General features: G+C 33.9%; 1 protein-coding gene across 1 annotated transcript in view; it reads right to left on the reverse strand.

Annotated features, from left to right (window-relative positions):
* The window catches only part of LOC123551044 (activating signal cointegrator 1 complex subunit 3-like), a 256,055-nt gene that overhangs the window by 156,236 nt on the left and 82,149 nt on the right, over positions 1-17,670 (reverse strand). The window contains exons 26-28 of the mRNA XM_053540056.1: positions 3,108-3,193; positions 1,567-1,733; positions 140-285 (exon numbers count right to left, since the gene is read on the reverse strand). Coding sequence (XP_053396031.1) covers positions 140-285; positions 1,567-1,733; positions 3,108-3,193 — 399 coding nt within the window. The remainder of the gene's footprint in view (positions 1-139; positions 286-1,566; positions 1,734-3,107; positions 3,194-17,670) is intronic.

Raw genomic sequence — 17,670 nt, forward strand, 5'->3', positions numbered from 1 at the left:
CTTACCTGCCCTATAGCTAACCAGTCAGCAAGGTTTCTTGCATCAGCTAGAACAGTAGAGAAGTCAACTTACCTGTCCTATAGCTAACCAGTCAGCAAGGTTTCTTGCATCAGCTTGAACAGTAGAGAAGTCAACTTACCTGTCCTATAGCTAACCAGTCAGCAAGGTCCCTGGCATTAGCTAGAGCAGTAGACAGGCCAACAACTCTCACTTTCTTCTCTGTGTGTGAAGAGATGAAATTGGTTCTTGAGACAATTACTTCAAGAACAGGTCCTCTGTCATTTCCTACAGAAAGATACCACTGAATTATAAGTACAAGGTCTAAGTAGACCGAATTTGTTTGTTTTTGGTATTAGCACCATTTCTCAACAGTATTTCAGTTATGTAGCTGCTGGCAATTACCCTAACCAGTGTTCCTGGATTCTGTTCTAGTGCTAACCTGTTCTCTACAAAAAACTGCCAGCCTCTCTGCATGCATTAAAGATGGAGGATGAAATGACTTCTGACATGATGCCATCAGTCATTACAGAGAACATATGCCTCACCCATTAATTTATTTATTTTGTTGGGTTTAAGGTCGCACCGACACCATTATAGGTCATAAGGCGAATTTCCAGCTTTGATGGTGGGGGAAGACCCCAGGTGCCCTCTATGCATTATTTCATCACGGGTGGGCACTTGGGTAGAACCACCGTGCTTCCGTAAGCCTGCTGGATGGCTTCCTCACATGAAGAATTCGACACCCTGGGTGAGGCTCAAACCCACATCAATGAAGTCAGCGACCTTAACCACTCGGCCACGGAGGCCCCTATGCCTCACCTAGGGATCAAACTCAACCCTGCATTCCACAGATCTGCATCCCCCTACTGAGCTAGCCAGTGGTCTCTAGACAAAATGGAGATGTATCATAAAAATACCCTATCAAAGTCAAAGCAGAATATTGTCGTTACATCAAAGTTTTCCATCACTGCCTACAGAAGAAAGATAAAACTGAAATATGTGTAACAAGTGTTATGTTCAATGGAGAAGATTTATCAAATGCTTACAAAATCATGTAGACATGTACAGAATGATAGACAGACTGGTGACAAATTCTACCTTTATAAGTAAGTAGGCATTTGTTCCCTTTTTAGAGTAGAGTCACTACTGTGAAATCATTTAATTTCGTGGGCATGAAATTTCGTGGTTTTAGTCAAAATGGCAATTTCGTGGGGATATAAATTTGTGGATTTCAACTTTTGAACATAAAATGAATGGGAATTTTACTTGTTTGTTGGAATTAAATTTCGTGGATAGACTCAACCATGAAATCCACGAAAATTAGTCCCCCATGCATGTTAATGATTTCACAATATCTAAAACTACCTAAAAGCGATTAAGTGATTGCATCGAGGTGTTGTGCATGCAAATGCACTTAGGATTTTCTACTTATAAAATGTATTCAGGTTTGCCAACGTAATAACTGTGCATGCTTTAAAAGATAACCCCCTTTAGATGCTCATGTGTTTTTCAAAGATACTTTCATTCTTTGTGACTTGAAAATTTGAAATATCTACGTTCTCATACCTAAAAGATGTATTTCATCTATCACAATAAGTGAGACAGCTTTGACATAGTTACGAGTCTGCCAGCTCCTAGAAACACCATCCCATTTCTCTGGAGTTGTCACTATGAGGTCAGCCTTTGCTATAGCTCTCATGTCTGGTGTCACATCTCCTGTCAACTCTACTACCCTGTAAAGGTCAATTTAACATGTAAGAACCTTAGGCATCCAAAAGCCTTAACCCTCTCTGCACCCATTCCCCCTATTCATTATATACAGAAGACTGGCATAACATTGAAGAACAACAGCTCCAACCAAAACTGTATTTTGGTCATGCTGATTGTATTATACAAACTAATTTTCAAAATGCTGGCACAAGAAAAGGTCTGGAATAAATCTAGAAAACATGCTAAACTATGCATATACAAAAATATGTTCTGCTACAATCTGCAGACCTACCATTATAGTACAAAACAGTCGCCCAGTGGCTGTCAGATTAGAAATGTCAGAAAAACCAAAGGACTTACCCATAGAGTCAATAAATATTTATGCTTAGCTGCTGTACTTATATCTTTCGGAACTGAGACTGGGAATAAAATAATTAAACCAAGTTTTTAACATAATTTCAAAATTCCGAAAATAACAAGAGCTGTCCATAAGACAGCCAAGCTCGACTATTCAAAATATTGTCCCAGAGGCAGGAAAATATTACCTAAAAAGGTTAAATATCAAAAGAGTTTTAAGTTCAAAAGGGGGAATAATTTGACCAAAATGCATATCAGTTATGGGACTTGCTGCTATCAACTAGTTTAATAACCCCTAAGGCACATGTGAAGTTTCAATTCAATATCTGCATTAGTTTTGGAGATAATAACTTGCATTTAAAACTTTAACCAAAATTTTCTAAGTCTAAAAGGGGGCATAATTTGCTCAAAAAACATGTCAGAGTTATGGAACTTGACCCAGTGAGGTTGGTAATTGATCTAGAAAAAGAAAAAATAAGTTTCAAATCTATATGCCTTTTAGAAATAGCTGTATGTACTTGCATGCAAAACTTTAACCAGAATTTTCTAAGTCCAAAAGGGGGCATAATTTGGCCAAAATGAAGGTCAGAGTTATGGGACTTGCTGCTATCAACTAGTTTTATAACCCCGAAGACACATGTGAAGTTTCAAATCAATATCTGCATTAGTTTTGGAAATAGTAACTTGCATGTAAAACTTTAACCAAAATTTTCTAAGTCCAAAAGGGGGCATAATTTGCTCAAAATACAAGTCAGAGTTATGGGACTTGACCCAGAGAGGTTGGTAATTGACCTAGAAAAAGAAAAAATAAGTTTCAAAGCTATATGCCTTTAATTGATGGCTGTATGTACTTGCATGCAAAAACTTAACCAAGGTGTGACGCCGACGCCGACGCCGACGCCGACGCCAGGGTGAGTAGAATAGCTAGACTATTCTTCGAATAGTCGAGCTAAAAATCATTTTAGATTACTTAAAGCTACACAGATATTGCTATACACACCAAACAAGAAACACTTTCTGAAACATGCTCTTGTACTTACTTTTTGCCAAGCTTCTGTTCAATCCGGACTTTCCAGTCCTCCATTCTTTCTCTCACAAGAGCTTTCAAAGGTGCAATGTACACAGCCTGTAAACATGTATGAAAATATCACTAGAAGTTATTGTAACTTTTTGTCTGCATGAGGCTGAATGCTATATAATGCTTTAATCATGAGCTGGGGGGCAACATGGCCCGGGAGGTTAAGGTGGCTGACTTCAAATCACTTGCCCCTCACCTATGTGGGTTCGAGCATCATTCGGGGCGCTGAATTTTTCATGTGGCGAAGTCATCCAGCCGGATTACGGAAGGTCGGTGGTTCTACCCAGGTGCCCGCCTGTGATGAAATAATGCATGGAGGGGCATCTGGGGTCTTCCTCCACACTCAATGCTGGGAAGTCGCCATATGACCTATAATTTTGTCGGTGCGACGTTAAACCCAACAAAATAAATCATTATGAGCTGCCCTGAAATCATTTAATTTTCATTAGTTGAAAATACTGTGGTTATGACCTAGACAACTAATTTTCATTAGTTGAAAATACTGTGGTTATGACCTAGACAACTAATTTGTAGGGACAGACATTCACATATTTCAAGTCTTAACATTATAATTAAAGGGAATTTTGTTCATTCATTGCAAATCTATCTTGAAGATTGACACATCTATACACTGCACTCATTTCACAGTAAACTAACAGACTTTCTAAATTTTCCTACCAGTATCAAGTTCTACTATGCAAGAAACTCTAAGCAACTGTGAACTTCTTCGCATGAGAAAAGGGCACACTAGGACAAACAAACAAACTTTGTTTCAGCTATCAACTTAATTACTACCACACTTCTAACTAGTGACAACAACATAAATAGTACAAGCTGTGTTCTATTACTCAACCACAGTAAACTGTTGGATCATTTATGTTTTAAACAACATCTCAAGTTTTATAAATGGAATTGCTGTCAAACACATAACCAAACTCGAAAGGTCATGATTTGGAACTCTGTTGGGGTCATGTGACCTCATTAAAGACACCAGTGCTGACTTCCTGTAAGCTAACACAACAATGATTAAAATGAATCAGGTTCAAACATTTCTTTGAAAGTGAGTGAAATTTACACATAGTATATTACAGCTTTTTTCCTTTGTTTTATCTTCATATTAAACACCATTCTAAAGATCTCTGAGGAACAGTGTTGCTTGTTTGTAAAGAGGAATGATTTTAAACTACATTATATGCTTCAATTTTGATGAAGAAATTCCAGTACAGATGGGAACAACATCATCAGTTGTATATGCTTCAAGGTTTGCGCTGAAGCTCCTGGGTAAAATGAAAGTAGGAATTTCCTAATGTCTACCGATGCAATATTAGTGTTTTCGTCATGTGCCTCATGTGACCATGGTCTCATTGCAGTATGGTCATCCCGATATTTTTTTGGTAAATTTTGATAGCCTAAAGACAGACCTTCAAGACAAGAGTAGTCTAGCAAGAAGAAGTGCAAGGCCAGAAATGCTGATAAAAACGTGATATACATTGTTATTTTTACATAGAAAATAGTTTTGGAGGCATTTAATTCCTTCTAATCTTTACTGTATAATTTAGACTTATATCTTGCAAATCATCATAAAATGATGTTACAGATCAAATTGTAAAAACAACTATCAGAACTGCCAATATCATGCTTTTCAAGTTTTCGTGAATTTATGACTATCAATTACACATTATCAATTTTATCACTGACAAAGACTGGTATCATCTCAACAATATTTCTGGAACTATTCAACAGATGGAATTAAACATTCATGAATTGTCTGTCATACATTGTGCTGCACATTCACTGTTTGTTTTAACAACAGACAGGAGAGATGACTCACAATTAAACTAGGTCTGTAAGTTTTATTTGTATGAGTGACGCTATTTTGCTATTCACATCATCATGATCAATGCTTTTGCTTTTTTTTTTTTTTTTAATTCATAATGATAACATTTTATTCAGAAATGAATGTGCAGCAATAGTTTTGGATTAATTATAATGCAAGAGGGCCACCAGACAACTCATCAGAGTTTCACAAGACAAATAGGTGTAACTATAATAATTTCTCCAAAATGGAATTTTTTGCAGATTCATGGATTTGCAAAGTTTTCCACAGAGCCATACAGGGAAAACTAGACATTTATTTTAAAGGAAGAAATAACACTTTACAATCTTAGTAGCCAGTCGTCTAAAGAATGTGTGTTAAATCATTTCAAAATCCCATCGGTGGTTTAGAAGGAAATGGTGTTAGAACATTATTTCTTTACTTCCGTCTTGAGGCCATGTTTTTCTGAAAATCAGAGTCATATGAACTTGTATGGTTCAAGAACATCCAAAGAACATTTCTGTGGAATTGTTTCAAAATCAGACCAATGGTTTAGAATGAGATATTCTTTTATGACAAAATAACATTAACTCTGGTGGCTATGTTTTTGATGAATTTGAATATTGCAGCAAACTTTGTCACCCAAGACACATTTTTGTAAAATTACTTTGAAAATGGACAACTGGTTTCTGACAAGAAGATTTTTGAAGTTTCCACTGGCTAAATATAAGGAAAAGTGACAGTGCCCTCTGATGCCCATGCTATTTTAATAATAATAATAATAATAATAATAATACTTTATTTATAGAGGCAACACAGTTAGGTCTAGCCCAATCTTCCCTGTAAACCTCATACAAAACACATATTTACAATGGTACAAAATGAAACAGAACAGAGGCTGAAAATGACAGTCACATGGTATTTACATGTAAACAATCTTACTAAAGAGAGACCCAAAACAAGCTTTATAATAGATGAAGAGATGCTTCATGACAAATTTTTAAACAAAGGAAATAGATATAAACATAACATCTCACAATTTCGATGACTGTACAAAAATCACTGTCCAAATTAGAAACAGAAAATCTTTTTTTCTGTTTTGGTCCAAAATGTATTTCAGCGGTCAAAATAAAGGCATTTGCATAACAAAACAAGACATTTTGTGTAGCCAGTACGAATTTAATCACCAAAATGACTTATTCAGCGTAAATTCCTTATAAAATGTTCACTTAAACTATTCAAGCACCAGCATGTAGGGTTTCATCGGGAATTCCCGACAAAATATTTCGATTTCATGTGTTCCATTTTCAGACGTTTTTCATACTGAAATGTTCAGTTAAAGTATTGAAGCACCAGCATGTAAGTTTTCATCGGGAATTCCCGACCAAATAATTCGATTCCATTTGTTGCATTTTCAGACGTTATTCATACGGAAATGTTCATTTACACTATTCAAGCACCAGCATGTAGGGTTTCATCGGGAATTCCCGACCAAATAATTCGATCCCATTTGTTCATTTCTCAGACGTTATTTATCTAAATGTATGAAATAAATAATTGTGGTGTAGTGAACAGTAGAAATTTACGCTGAAATTTAGGAGAAGAAATCAAGTTGCTTGATTTTTTAAACACACAAACAAATAAACAACGACGAAATATAATGGAATACTCAGAGCTTTATTATTCCCTTAAACTAACTACAGCTCTAACTAATATGCTCAACGCGCAAAAATACGTAAAATCATTAACAATAATGCGTAAACAGATGTATAATTATTAAACAAATAATTATAGTATAGCCAATGCATGAAGCACTACACATATGGTCATTATTTAAGTTCATAACCAATTATGGGAAAAGTATATGAAGCAAATAACTTCAATTTATACAACAATAATAGATAATAGAATATAATATACATGTAATCAGCAATACAAAATATCGTCTAACTCACAGAAAAAAAGATGTAGAAAATATAATAGGTAAGAGTAGATTTCTCGGAAGACCAGAGCAATACAAACACAGCCTTAGAGCGTAGGCCCACGAAAAAGAAGATGTAATTGAAAAAATAAAAGATGATGTAAATTAAGGGAGAGTAGGGAGGAATGTTTTACTATTAAATTCCAAGCGCTAGTTCGTAAAACATAAACTGGGCTGAAAGGTCAGAAAATCTCTAGCCCCCAAGAAAAGTCACGTGATGGCCGAAAAGGCGCTGCAAAAGGGCGCCGCTGTTCGTTTAATGAACTTAATTCTATGAAAAATCAAAAAGCATAAAAAATATATACTAAATATACAGAACAGAACTGAAAATTTATTATGACAAGGGACATCACCGGCAATACAAACATAACATATTTTCAAATACAAACAACCACATAATCATTTACTATGTATTTCACCAGTAATGTATGTAAAATTTAATTCACCGGCATTGGATTATCCAATACATAAGCAAATTCATAGACACATTATAGTGTTTTAACAATAGTCATCCAGTTCTTGTAGGATGTGTTACATGTTCCAACGACTCTTCATACTCGTATACACGATTTCAGATAATACTATCTGTAATCAAAACTTTAAAACAGTACTTTTTAATGTATATCTATCGACTAATATAAAATTAGTATATGACTAATTCTAAATTAACTCCAGCAGAATATGTTCTACTTTTAATCAAAAAAAGAAAAAAAAAATGTTTACAAAACATTAAATGCATTCTTTCTATTTCCTCCCACTTCGTATAGCGCAAAACTTCTTCTGAATAATTCAAAATTGAACTTATTAATGATTCAAACAATTGACATGTTTTAGGGGATACATTAATCCCCCTACAGTTTTTTAATATTTGGTTTTTTGTTTAACGTCGTTTTTACAACACTATTTCAATCATGTAACGGCGGGCAGTGTTCCTGGGTTCTGTGACAGTACAAACCGTTTCTCCCGCAAGTAACTGCCAACTTCCCCACATGAATTATCAAAGGTGAAGGAGGAATGATTACAGACACAATTCCTTTCGTCATATCGTCACGGAGACCATACGTCCATCCCGGGGATCTAAATTGCGACCCTGTGATCCATAGACCAACGTTCTCCCTACTAAGATAAGCGGGCGGACTCCACAGAATTTTTTCACTAACACACTAATAGCTTAAAGCGGCTTTCAGTATGATATCCTTGATTTAGTCTTCGAACTGAAAATTAGTCCCATCTTTTCACTGACAACTGCTGCACACTTTGTCATTGCATGGTTGACACATCTTCTTAATCTGTTTTCATACATTTTAGCTGAAAATAATAAAAGATTAATAGAAAAATAAAGGCATTAAAACATATCAACACTGTATTTTCTTAAAATATATTATTTTAATAGCAGAATAAAATCTTAGTCATGCACGAAGATAGTATTGTACGGTGGCACAGAGGTGTTGTATACTAATACATGCGCACGTAATAACTAATATGTACGCAGGTATTAGAATAAAAATGTCAGCTCATATAAGTAGAAAAACACCTGCACACGTATAACTTACTGCGTGCGCAAGAAATAGCTAATAGGTGCGCACGTATTAGTTAAAAAAACATCACCGCACGTAATAGTATAACAACATCGGTGCACATATTAGTAGAAAAACACTTCTGAATACAAATAACTGATTACGTGCGCACGTAATAACTTATAGGTGCGCACGTTTTAGTTTATTAATAAAAAATCACCGCACGTATTGGTATAAAAAAACATCAGTGCATATATATTAAGTGGAAAAAACATTTTCTTACGTGTACTTAGGTAATAGGTGCACACGTATTAGTTTAAAAAACAAACATATTTGTATAAATTATTTTGTGCGCATGTAATAGCTAATATTATAACATCTGGATACGCATTAGCATAAAACGCATCTGCGCACATGCAAGTTTTAAAAAAAAGGCATCTATGGACGTATTGGTATAAAACGTCTTTAAACGTATAAAGAAATACGTACGTATGTAATAGCAATTTAGTAGAAAAATCATCTGTGCACCAAAACCTTATTTTGTTTGTACGCTATAGATAATTCGTGCGCAGGTATCACTTTAAACACATATTTTTAAAACGAATACGTGCACATGTAATAAACTATACGAGTACAAATGCTTTTTAAACTAATACGTGCGCACGTATTATCTATAAAGTTTTACGTACACAAATGTTTTTTTTCGACTAATATGTGCGCTGATGTTTTTTTTTTTATATACCAAAACGTTTGGTGATGTTTTTAAAACTAATACGTGTGCATGCAATAAGGTATACGTGTGCAGGTGTGTTTTTTCTGTAACTTTATGTGCGGTGAATTTTTTATACTAAAACGTGCAAACATATCATTAATTACCTGCGAAAATATTAGTATAAAAATCAGCTGTGTAACCTCTGTGTCACTGTACACAAACCCTCTAGAATATATAATGGCTTACACTTCAATTTTTGCCCGGCTACGTCCTTAACACTGATGTACTTTCTATAATGTACAATAGCTCCCCCGGGCCTACATTTCATTTTGAAAAAAAAAATCAAAAAACAAAATCCAGATTTACACCAAAAAGCGGCATGTTCTAATCTCTAGCCTGACCTGGCCTGGCCTGGCCTGGCCCGATGAGCCCATTTTTTTCGACTGGGCCGGGCCAGGCCAGGCCAGGCCATAGATTTCAATTTTGAAAAAGGTGAAAGTCATTTCTATAGCATCTTTAAAATCTTTAATGTAAGAATTTGGAGGGGGGTGGGGGTGCAAACCTTACCTACAATTTTGGCCTAACTGCGCCCCTGAATTGTAAATTTGATTTAAAAAAAAAGTATAGGTCTGGTTAAGCTCTTGTTATTCAATTGCATTCAGCTGCGTTTTATATATTATAGTATTATAAAACATATTGCCATTTACATTATCGACCAATACCGTACAAATGCAGTTCGTTGATTAAATATTCTGCTTTGGAAATACATAAATTGTCTTTGTCTGGATGGATATAATCTAGCCATGATAGCTGATGTGTAGAAAAATATCTAACTTTGGAAACCGGGTCATTGCTTTCAACACAGCCGCACCCAAATTTAATATAAAATGGGTAGCCCCTAAGTTATTAATAAGTAAAATTTTGATATATATATTATACATATTATTGTCTACTATATACACAACGACTTACCTACAATCCCATTTTGTTGCCGCTGATGTCTGTATTTTCTCTGTTCAGGGGCTGTGGCACTAAATCTTGTTATGTTATTGCTAATAATTCCATCCTCATCAAATTGTTAAAAACATTATTGTTGCGTAACAGTAAAACTTCATTTTCAGTTACATTACACAAAATTTATGTTTTATCACAAGTTACAATATAAAATGATTACATTGGTTATTCCATAATTTCATTATGAAAAACAGATTCAATAGAGATTTTTAACAAACACATTTCAAAATAGAACAACTATTGAGTTATCACATTTATTCTTGGTGTGGTGCACAAATTTACACTACGCTCATTATACATATTCTCAAACCACAGTTAGAATACATTCCAAGCTTATCAGATGGTCAGTGCCATTAATACACATTATCTGGGTCTTAATGGGGCATCATGCTGGAAAGACAACAAGATTGAAAGTTCACTCGCCGGCTACCTTTGTCCTAAAAACAGTAAAAATAAAATAAAAGCCCGATTCATTTCTGTGTTGATATCAATGTAAGGCTACTGTTTGATATAATGTACTTAGCCGTATGATTTGTCGTTGTAAATCATAGATTTGCATGTACGAAACAAATTGATTCCATCTTATTTTTTCGGACAGACTTTAGCAAACGCTTATAATGGACTTTAATGCATGTGCGCGTACCTATATGATTATGCAATTTTAAAACGCTTGAACTTCTACATGAAAAACGCACTTCTGGAAGCAAAATTAAGTACAATTACGATTTGTAGTGTTTGCTTTTAGTCAGATTCGGAAGCAGTTTATTATTACTCCTAAAACGCTAACCGAATTAAAATAATTATTTTTTGTGTAAATCTCCTTAAAAAACTCCAGTTCATTTGAGTATTACCATCCAGTGAATATTTCTGCAGATAAGACTAGTTCGTACACCTTGATATATATTTTTATTTACTTTTTTATTTTTAAAAATGTGAAAATAGCCAGTCTATACTTTAATCCAATACATTTGTTTACAGCTTCACGAAATTTTACATCGCAAATATTAGGGGTGTAATCAATGTCAAATTTAGACCTCTGTCTTACTTATACATACCAATGATGTATTTGCGCCATGTTTATTTTGTTTCACTGAAACCATCTGAAAGAAAGATGCCTAGCAATCAATGGTTTGTGGAAATTACCTTTGTAGTAGCTTGCTACATCAAACGTTTTAAGTGTATGTTATCTACATACATGTATTGTTCTATTAAACATTTACTTTGCTTATTACGAAATAATAAGTTCCCAAACGTGGTGTATCGTAGAATGCTAGTAACCCGTGTTTTGAGTTCTAATGCGTAAGAAGAATATTATTTCGTATAAGAACGAAAAACTCGGGTTATTTAACGATTAGTCACACTTGGGGAACTTATTATTTCGATTATAATACGACATACTAGTAATAACAGTTTTAGAAAAAAAAATGGTAACTACTTTTTACGATCGTGCTACGCACCTGGATCGGATTACTTCATTGCACGCGAGTGGTTTATTGCAGAATAACCCGAGATTGATTTTGCTCTACATGTATGTAGGTTATTTGCTGGTCGTGTTAGAATTTATGACAAACAGACAATTATTACCGAGCTTAATATTTAAAGGGTATTTGTTTGTTTCAATACAAGATCGAAATATCTTTCACGAGTGAACACCAGATGCAGTATGTTTACGAATATATGAGTGAAAACAATTTTGATCTTTCATGTTTTTTTCTTTTTAATTCATGTTTTCTCGAAACACGTCAATTTTATAGTTTCTTACCAATTAATAAGATGTTTGATATAATTTCAGTGTGAAAGAATCTCAGATATATTTCACTTTTAAATATATCGGTAACTCACTGAAAGCATGAAATAAAACTAAATTCCAAACACTTGAACTAAAACAATGTTCCAATTACATGAAAAAGTTTGAGCTGTTAAATACATCAGAAATAAGTATGAGAGTTAGAAAATCACTCTTACAGTCATCAAGGTGTATGTGTACATTAATAAGGCTGTGCAAATCTCGAAAGTGTGTCAGCTCTGCATCTTTTACATCTTTAAAGGAACTTTAATGTAACAGTATGGTATAGATATTATATATTACCAAGTATCTAGCTAGGGTCCCCTGAAATAGGCAGTTTCACATGTCCGTTCTATATCTTTTCGTCCCTTGAAAGCATTTTCAAATTAGTTTTCACTAATGTGTTTTTTCCGGCTACGTGCAGAATGCAACTTAATTCACCATTCTTTTGAAATGATACCATATTGTTAGACATTCACTTTTTCAACGTTGTTTCTAAATTATCTTATATTTTAAGGTATGGATAAATATTTATATGCTTGATGGTCCGTGGTCCAGTGAAAAAAATTGAAAGCCGTAACCCAGAAATTAGGCAAAGGTTGAGCTATACCATGATGTTATACTATCATTCAGGAAACCTTTAAGGGAGGATTTCGGTCTGAGCAACATGTCGGTAAAATTATCTCTTATTATGTTAAAAAATTCCAATTTTTTCGGATTGTGTGTTGATACATAAGGTATTATATTTTCATCTTGTTTTTCTTTGGTCTTTCTCAATTCTTTTTGATCAATTGATAATGCTCTCTGTATTCCTTTTTCAATTAGTTTTAGAGGATACATGTATCTTTAAGATGTATATATATAGTGTATCTTAGAAAAATAACGAGAAATGGAGAATTGAACATAAAATGCGATTATTGTCACTTTCTTTTAAAAGTCAAATGAAAAAGATCATTGTACAAACAGTTATGTTTTTTAAAATTGCAAATTGCATTTTTCATAATTCATAATTCAAGTATTTACGATCTCTTTTTAAAGGACAAAGTCCTACCTGATTATATAAACGGAAATGAGCATATACAGTTCTAAACCTATCAAAGCAATTTATGATATATACAATGTGCTTGAACGTTTTATCTGTGTTGTTTGAAATAGAAATTTTCAGATATATCACAATGCTAAATTCCTTCATCTATCAACTAAACCTTTCAATGCGTATGCCTCTGGTACAGTGCTAAACTATTGTGAATACATCTATATTCATGCATTTGCTTCATCTTATGAACAGGTAATACAGAATACAGAGCTTCACAGCTACCTGGAATCAAGTGTTCGAGTATCGTATCAGTTTGTTGTTTGATTGTACGTGTAATGCTAATTGGTATTGTTGTAATTAATATTTAAAGTAACGTACGTTTCAATCCATTTTAATTACTACGGATTAAAGCACTTAACTAAAATCAGTTGGAACAAATATGTCTAAAATACATCAATGCACTACTGACACGTTCCAAACAAATGGTGCAGACTCTGTACGTATGTACAAAAGATTCTAAGCTTGTTTTGTTTGTTTTGGGTTTAACGCCATTTTTCAACAGTACTTCAGTCATGTAACGGCGGGCAGTTAACCTAACCAGTGTTCCTGGATTCTGTACTAGTACAAACCTGTTCTCCGCAAGTAACTGCCAACTTCCCCACATGAATTATCAGAGGTGGAGGACTAATGATTTCAGCCACAATATCGTTTATCAAATAGTCACGGAGAACATACGCCCCGTCCGAGGATCGAACTCGCGACCCAGAGATCCGTTGACCAACGCTCTTACCTACTGAGCTAAGCGGGCGGGCTATATTCTAAGCTTGTATAATGAACTTTCTCTTATACTGATACCAAAAACGACTTCTTGCAACTTCTCACGTCAAATTTTAGAGTACAACATGTGTATTTCTGTTATATGGTGAATCCAGTCTGGCAATTTCTAACATTTTTTCTACCTGCAAATTGACAGCCTGGGGAAACCTGTTTCTCGACCGAAGCGCCACCTATATTACACCCGAAATATGCGGTTGTATGATAAAGAACGATAACTTCTGAAAGCAATAATCCGCGGCTAAAAGTAGGAATGGAATTCTCACGGAAAAGACAGATCGGAATCGTGTATTTACGAAGGTTTCCGATCATTTCCGGCTAAAGACAAATGCCAGTTTGTACCAACAAGTTGCTACAACTTTTAAATTATATGTCAGAATAAACTTAAATGTGAGTCTTACTAACCAAATTGTAAGATATTATATTAATTAATGCAGACCTAGTCATCTACGAAAATTGTCGAATTTTCGACAACATTGCCTCGTTTTCGTTTAAAACACGCGCAAATATGATCACACGTTAATTAGGTTATTTATAAAAAATCGATTATCAATAGTTACATGGAAACTCCTTCAGATTTCCCCAGGCGTTGATAATACCAGAAACCCGATGAACGCCAATTAACACTAATTAGCGCCAATTAAGTCGGGGTCGTAAATGCATAGATATTAGGTGTGATTTCTTCTGACAAAGCATAAATATTATCAACGGCTTCCCAAGCTATGTGTCCTCTTGAGTTTTATAGTTTATTTACGTCTCATTCATTTACAAACATTTAAATATACATATAGCATAAAACAATTGTATTGTAAATGACCGTTCTAACTAGAACTACAAGAGATAATATACATATTCAAATGTGCTTTTATAAAACCAGTATGAATAAAATCTCTGTTCAAGGTGGAACTAGCTAGAAGCTGAGTTGCAAATCAAATGAGTAAGTTAAGAGAGTACATGAATGTATGAATGTGGTGCAACTGACTGAGTGAGTACATAATATGTGTACTGATGTTGAGTGTGTACATGAATGCATAAAGTTTAGTAAATGACCGATTAAGTACATGAATGTACGACAATTGAGTAAGTGACCGAGTGGGAACAGGAGTGTACAGATGTTGAGTAAGTGACCGAGTAAGTACATAATATATGTGCGGGTGTTGAGTGAGTACATGAATGCACGAATGTTGAGTAACCGAGCGAGTGAGTACATGGATACAGGCACAGGTATTGCGCGTGTACATGAATGCTGAATAACTGACCGAGTGACTACGTGCATGTATGGATGTTTAGAAGTGACCAAGTGAGTGCATGAGTGTACGGATGTTGAGTTAGTGACCAAATAAGTACATAGTGAATGTACAGATGTTGAGTGAGTACATGAATGTATGAATGCTGAATAACTGGTCAAGTGAGTACATAAATGTACGGCTGCTGAGTAAGTGACCAAATGAGTGCATGAATGTAGTGTTGAGTAAGCGACCTCGTAAGTGCATAATACATGTACATATGTTGAGTGAGTGCATGAATGTACGAATGTTGAGTAACTAACCGAGTGAGTACGAGTGTACGAATGTTGAGTAACTGACCAAGTGAGTGCGTGAAAGTACCTATGTTGAGAAAGCGACTGAGTGAGTATACAGATGTTGAGTAAGTGACCAAGTGAGTATATAAACTGTATGGGTGGTAAGTAAGAGACTGTGTGATTACATGAATGTACGTATGTTAAGTAAGTGACCGAGCAGGTACATGATTAAAGTTACATATTATACTCTATTTACCTCCATTTTAAAATACAATTCACGCTTACAATTATAGGAACATAAAATCATATGCAAAACCTTTTCTTTTAAAAAAAACATAGGAGACTAAAATAGCTACTATAAATACTACAAAACTATTAACTTATTATTACTATATTTTAAGATATATATTTAAAAAAATGGTATGTAAAAACCCGAGAAGGCGGCATAATCGGGGCCCTTTTTAAATACCTAAAAACTGCCATAAAAAAAACAATTCCCTTAAAACACTGAAAAGCCAAAACAACACTAATGAAATAACTGGAAAAAAATGGTTTAAGAAATCAATTATTATAAAGATCAGATCAGTTATAAACTGATTAATACCAGCCTTTTCGTTTAAACATAAAATTCTTTATTACAGTCTCTTCCATATTTTTACATATATTCCCGTGTATAATTAAGACATAACAGCTTTTAAAGAAACATGGCAACTTTCTTAAACTACATGAGACTGTGCAAACCTAACTGTATAACTAGAGCTACAACATTTCCAGTTATTTAAAAAGAAATATACTATCATATACTATACTATCATACTCAGTTCTAGGTTGCCTGTTTTAATTGGTATATTGTTTCGAAACCACATGCAATTCATAAAATGTGTATGTTCTAGTCTCCTGTAAATCTTTATAGATTGGTCATGTATATGTTGTCTTAATGTTTTTTATATTGTAAATGTCAATGTTTGTTTTATACATGAATGAGACTTAAATAAACTAAATAAACTATTAAAAATACTACATCTTTTCTAAAAAATATATCCATGTTATTTACATAAATTTATTTGATTGTATTAAATATTTGCATTTTTAGAGAACAATGTATGACTTCTAACTTTAATGATATTACAACAGGCTTTTGCTAATATTCTAATCATATCTGGGTGTGTAAATAGAAACTGAAATTTTTCTGTATTGCTCATAGTACAATAATTACTGTTTACAGCAACAGCTTTACTAGTTAAAATAGATCTGTCGGACTCATAACTGGGAGTCTTGTGTAGTTCTGAAATATACGTTACCGAATTTAGATAAAGAGGGGTACTAGAATAATGTTTTATCAGATGTAATCTAAATATAACAGTTAAAATACATTATATTTTGAATGTACTAGTTTGTTTGTATTTGTTTATAGTTATAAAAGTAGAATATTGAATTTTGTAACAACAATGATACCACAACCGTAATAGAACACGGAGTCTCATCTATGTTTTCTTTTAAGGAAATGAAATATAACTGCGTAATTCAGTAATACCGTCCCACAGTATAAGTGTATATGAAAATCACTATGGTCAAAGAAACAAACCACTATTTGAAGAAACATGTTTTACCAAAAAAAGTGGCATTTGTTTCACTACCTAAGTTGTACTACATATGTATGAGTTCTATAACTTCAAATGTACAGTGTTTTTTTACATCAGAACACACAATGCATATAAACCATAATTCATCAATCTTGAATTGCGTTAATCAATCTTACCTTCCATAAATATCAAAAAAAACGCTTAAAAATATAAAAAAAAAAAACCTCTATCTTGAAACCACCACAGTCAATCGAATCCATACAACTATTCTCATGTAATTTTTAATTTTACTTATGTAACTGTATAATTATGGTAAGTATGTTTCATGATTATGTTTCCTTATTCTTAGTAATGCTGTAAAAACTGTCTGAGTAAATGCTTTGAAATGCCATAAAGCACGATTTATGCATTACCCTAGATATTGATTTACGAAACATGAAATTGGATAGGTGACCATTAAAACCAATATATACTTTCAACAGAGAGAATGGGAATAATTTTTGTTTAATGTGGGGAAAGCGACATCCGGTCTTAACAATCCGGAATGAATGTATTAATGGCTAAAGTGGATGAACATTTGCCTAATTTCTGGGTTTCAATAACGAAAAGAAGACTAGAAGACTTACAGAAACTGGCCCACAGACCATTAAGGTAAAACAATGTTCTTAAAGAAATTGCCATTACCGAATAATGTCTTTTATAATAAGGTTCTGTCACCCTTTTT

The sequence above is a fragment of the Mercenaria mercenaria genome, chromosome 4 (assembly GCF_021730395.1).
Source record: "Mercenaria mercenaria strain notata chromosome 4, MADL_Memer_1, whole genome shotgun sequence".
Taxonomy (NCBI): Eukaryota; Metazoa; Mollusca; class Bivalvia; order Venerida; family Veneridae; genus Mercenaria; species Mercenaria mercenaria.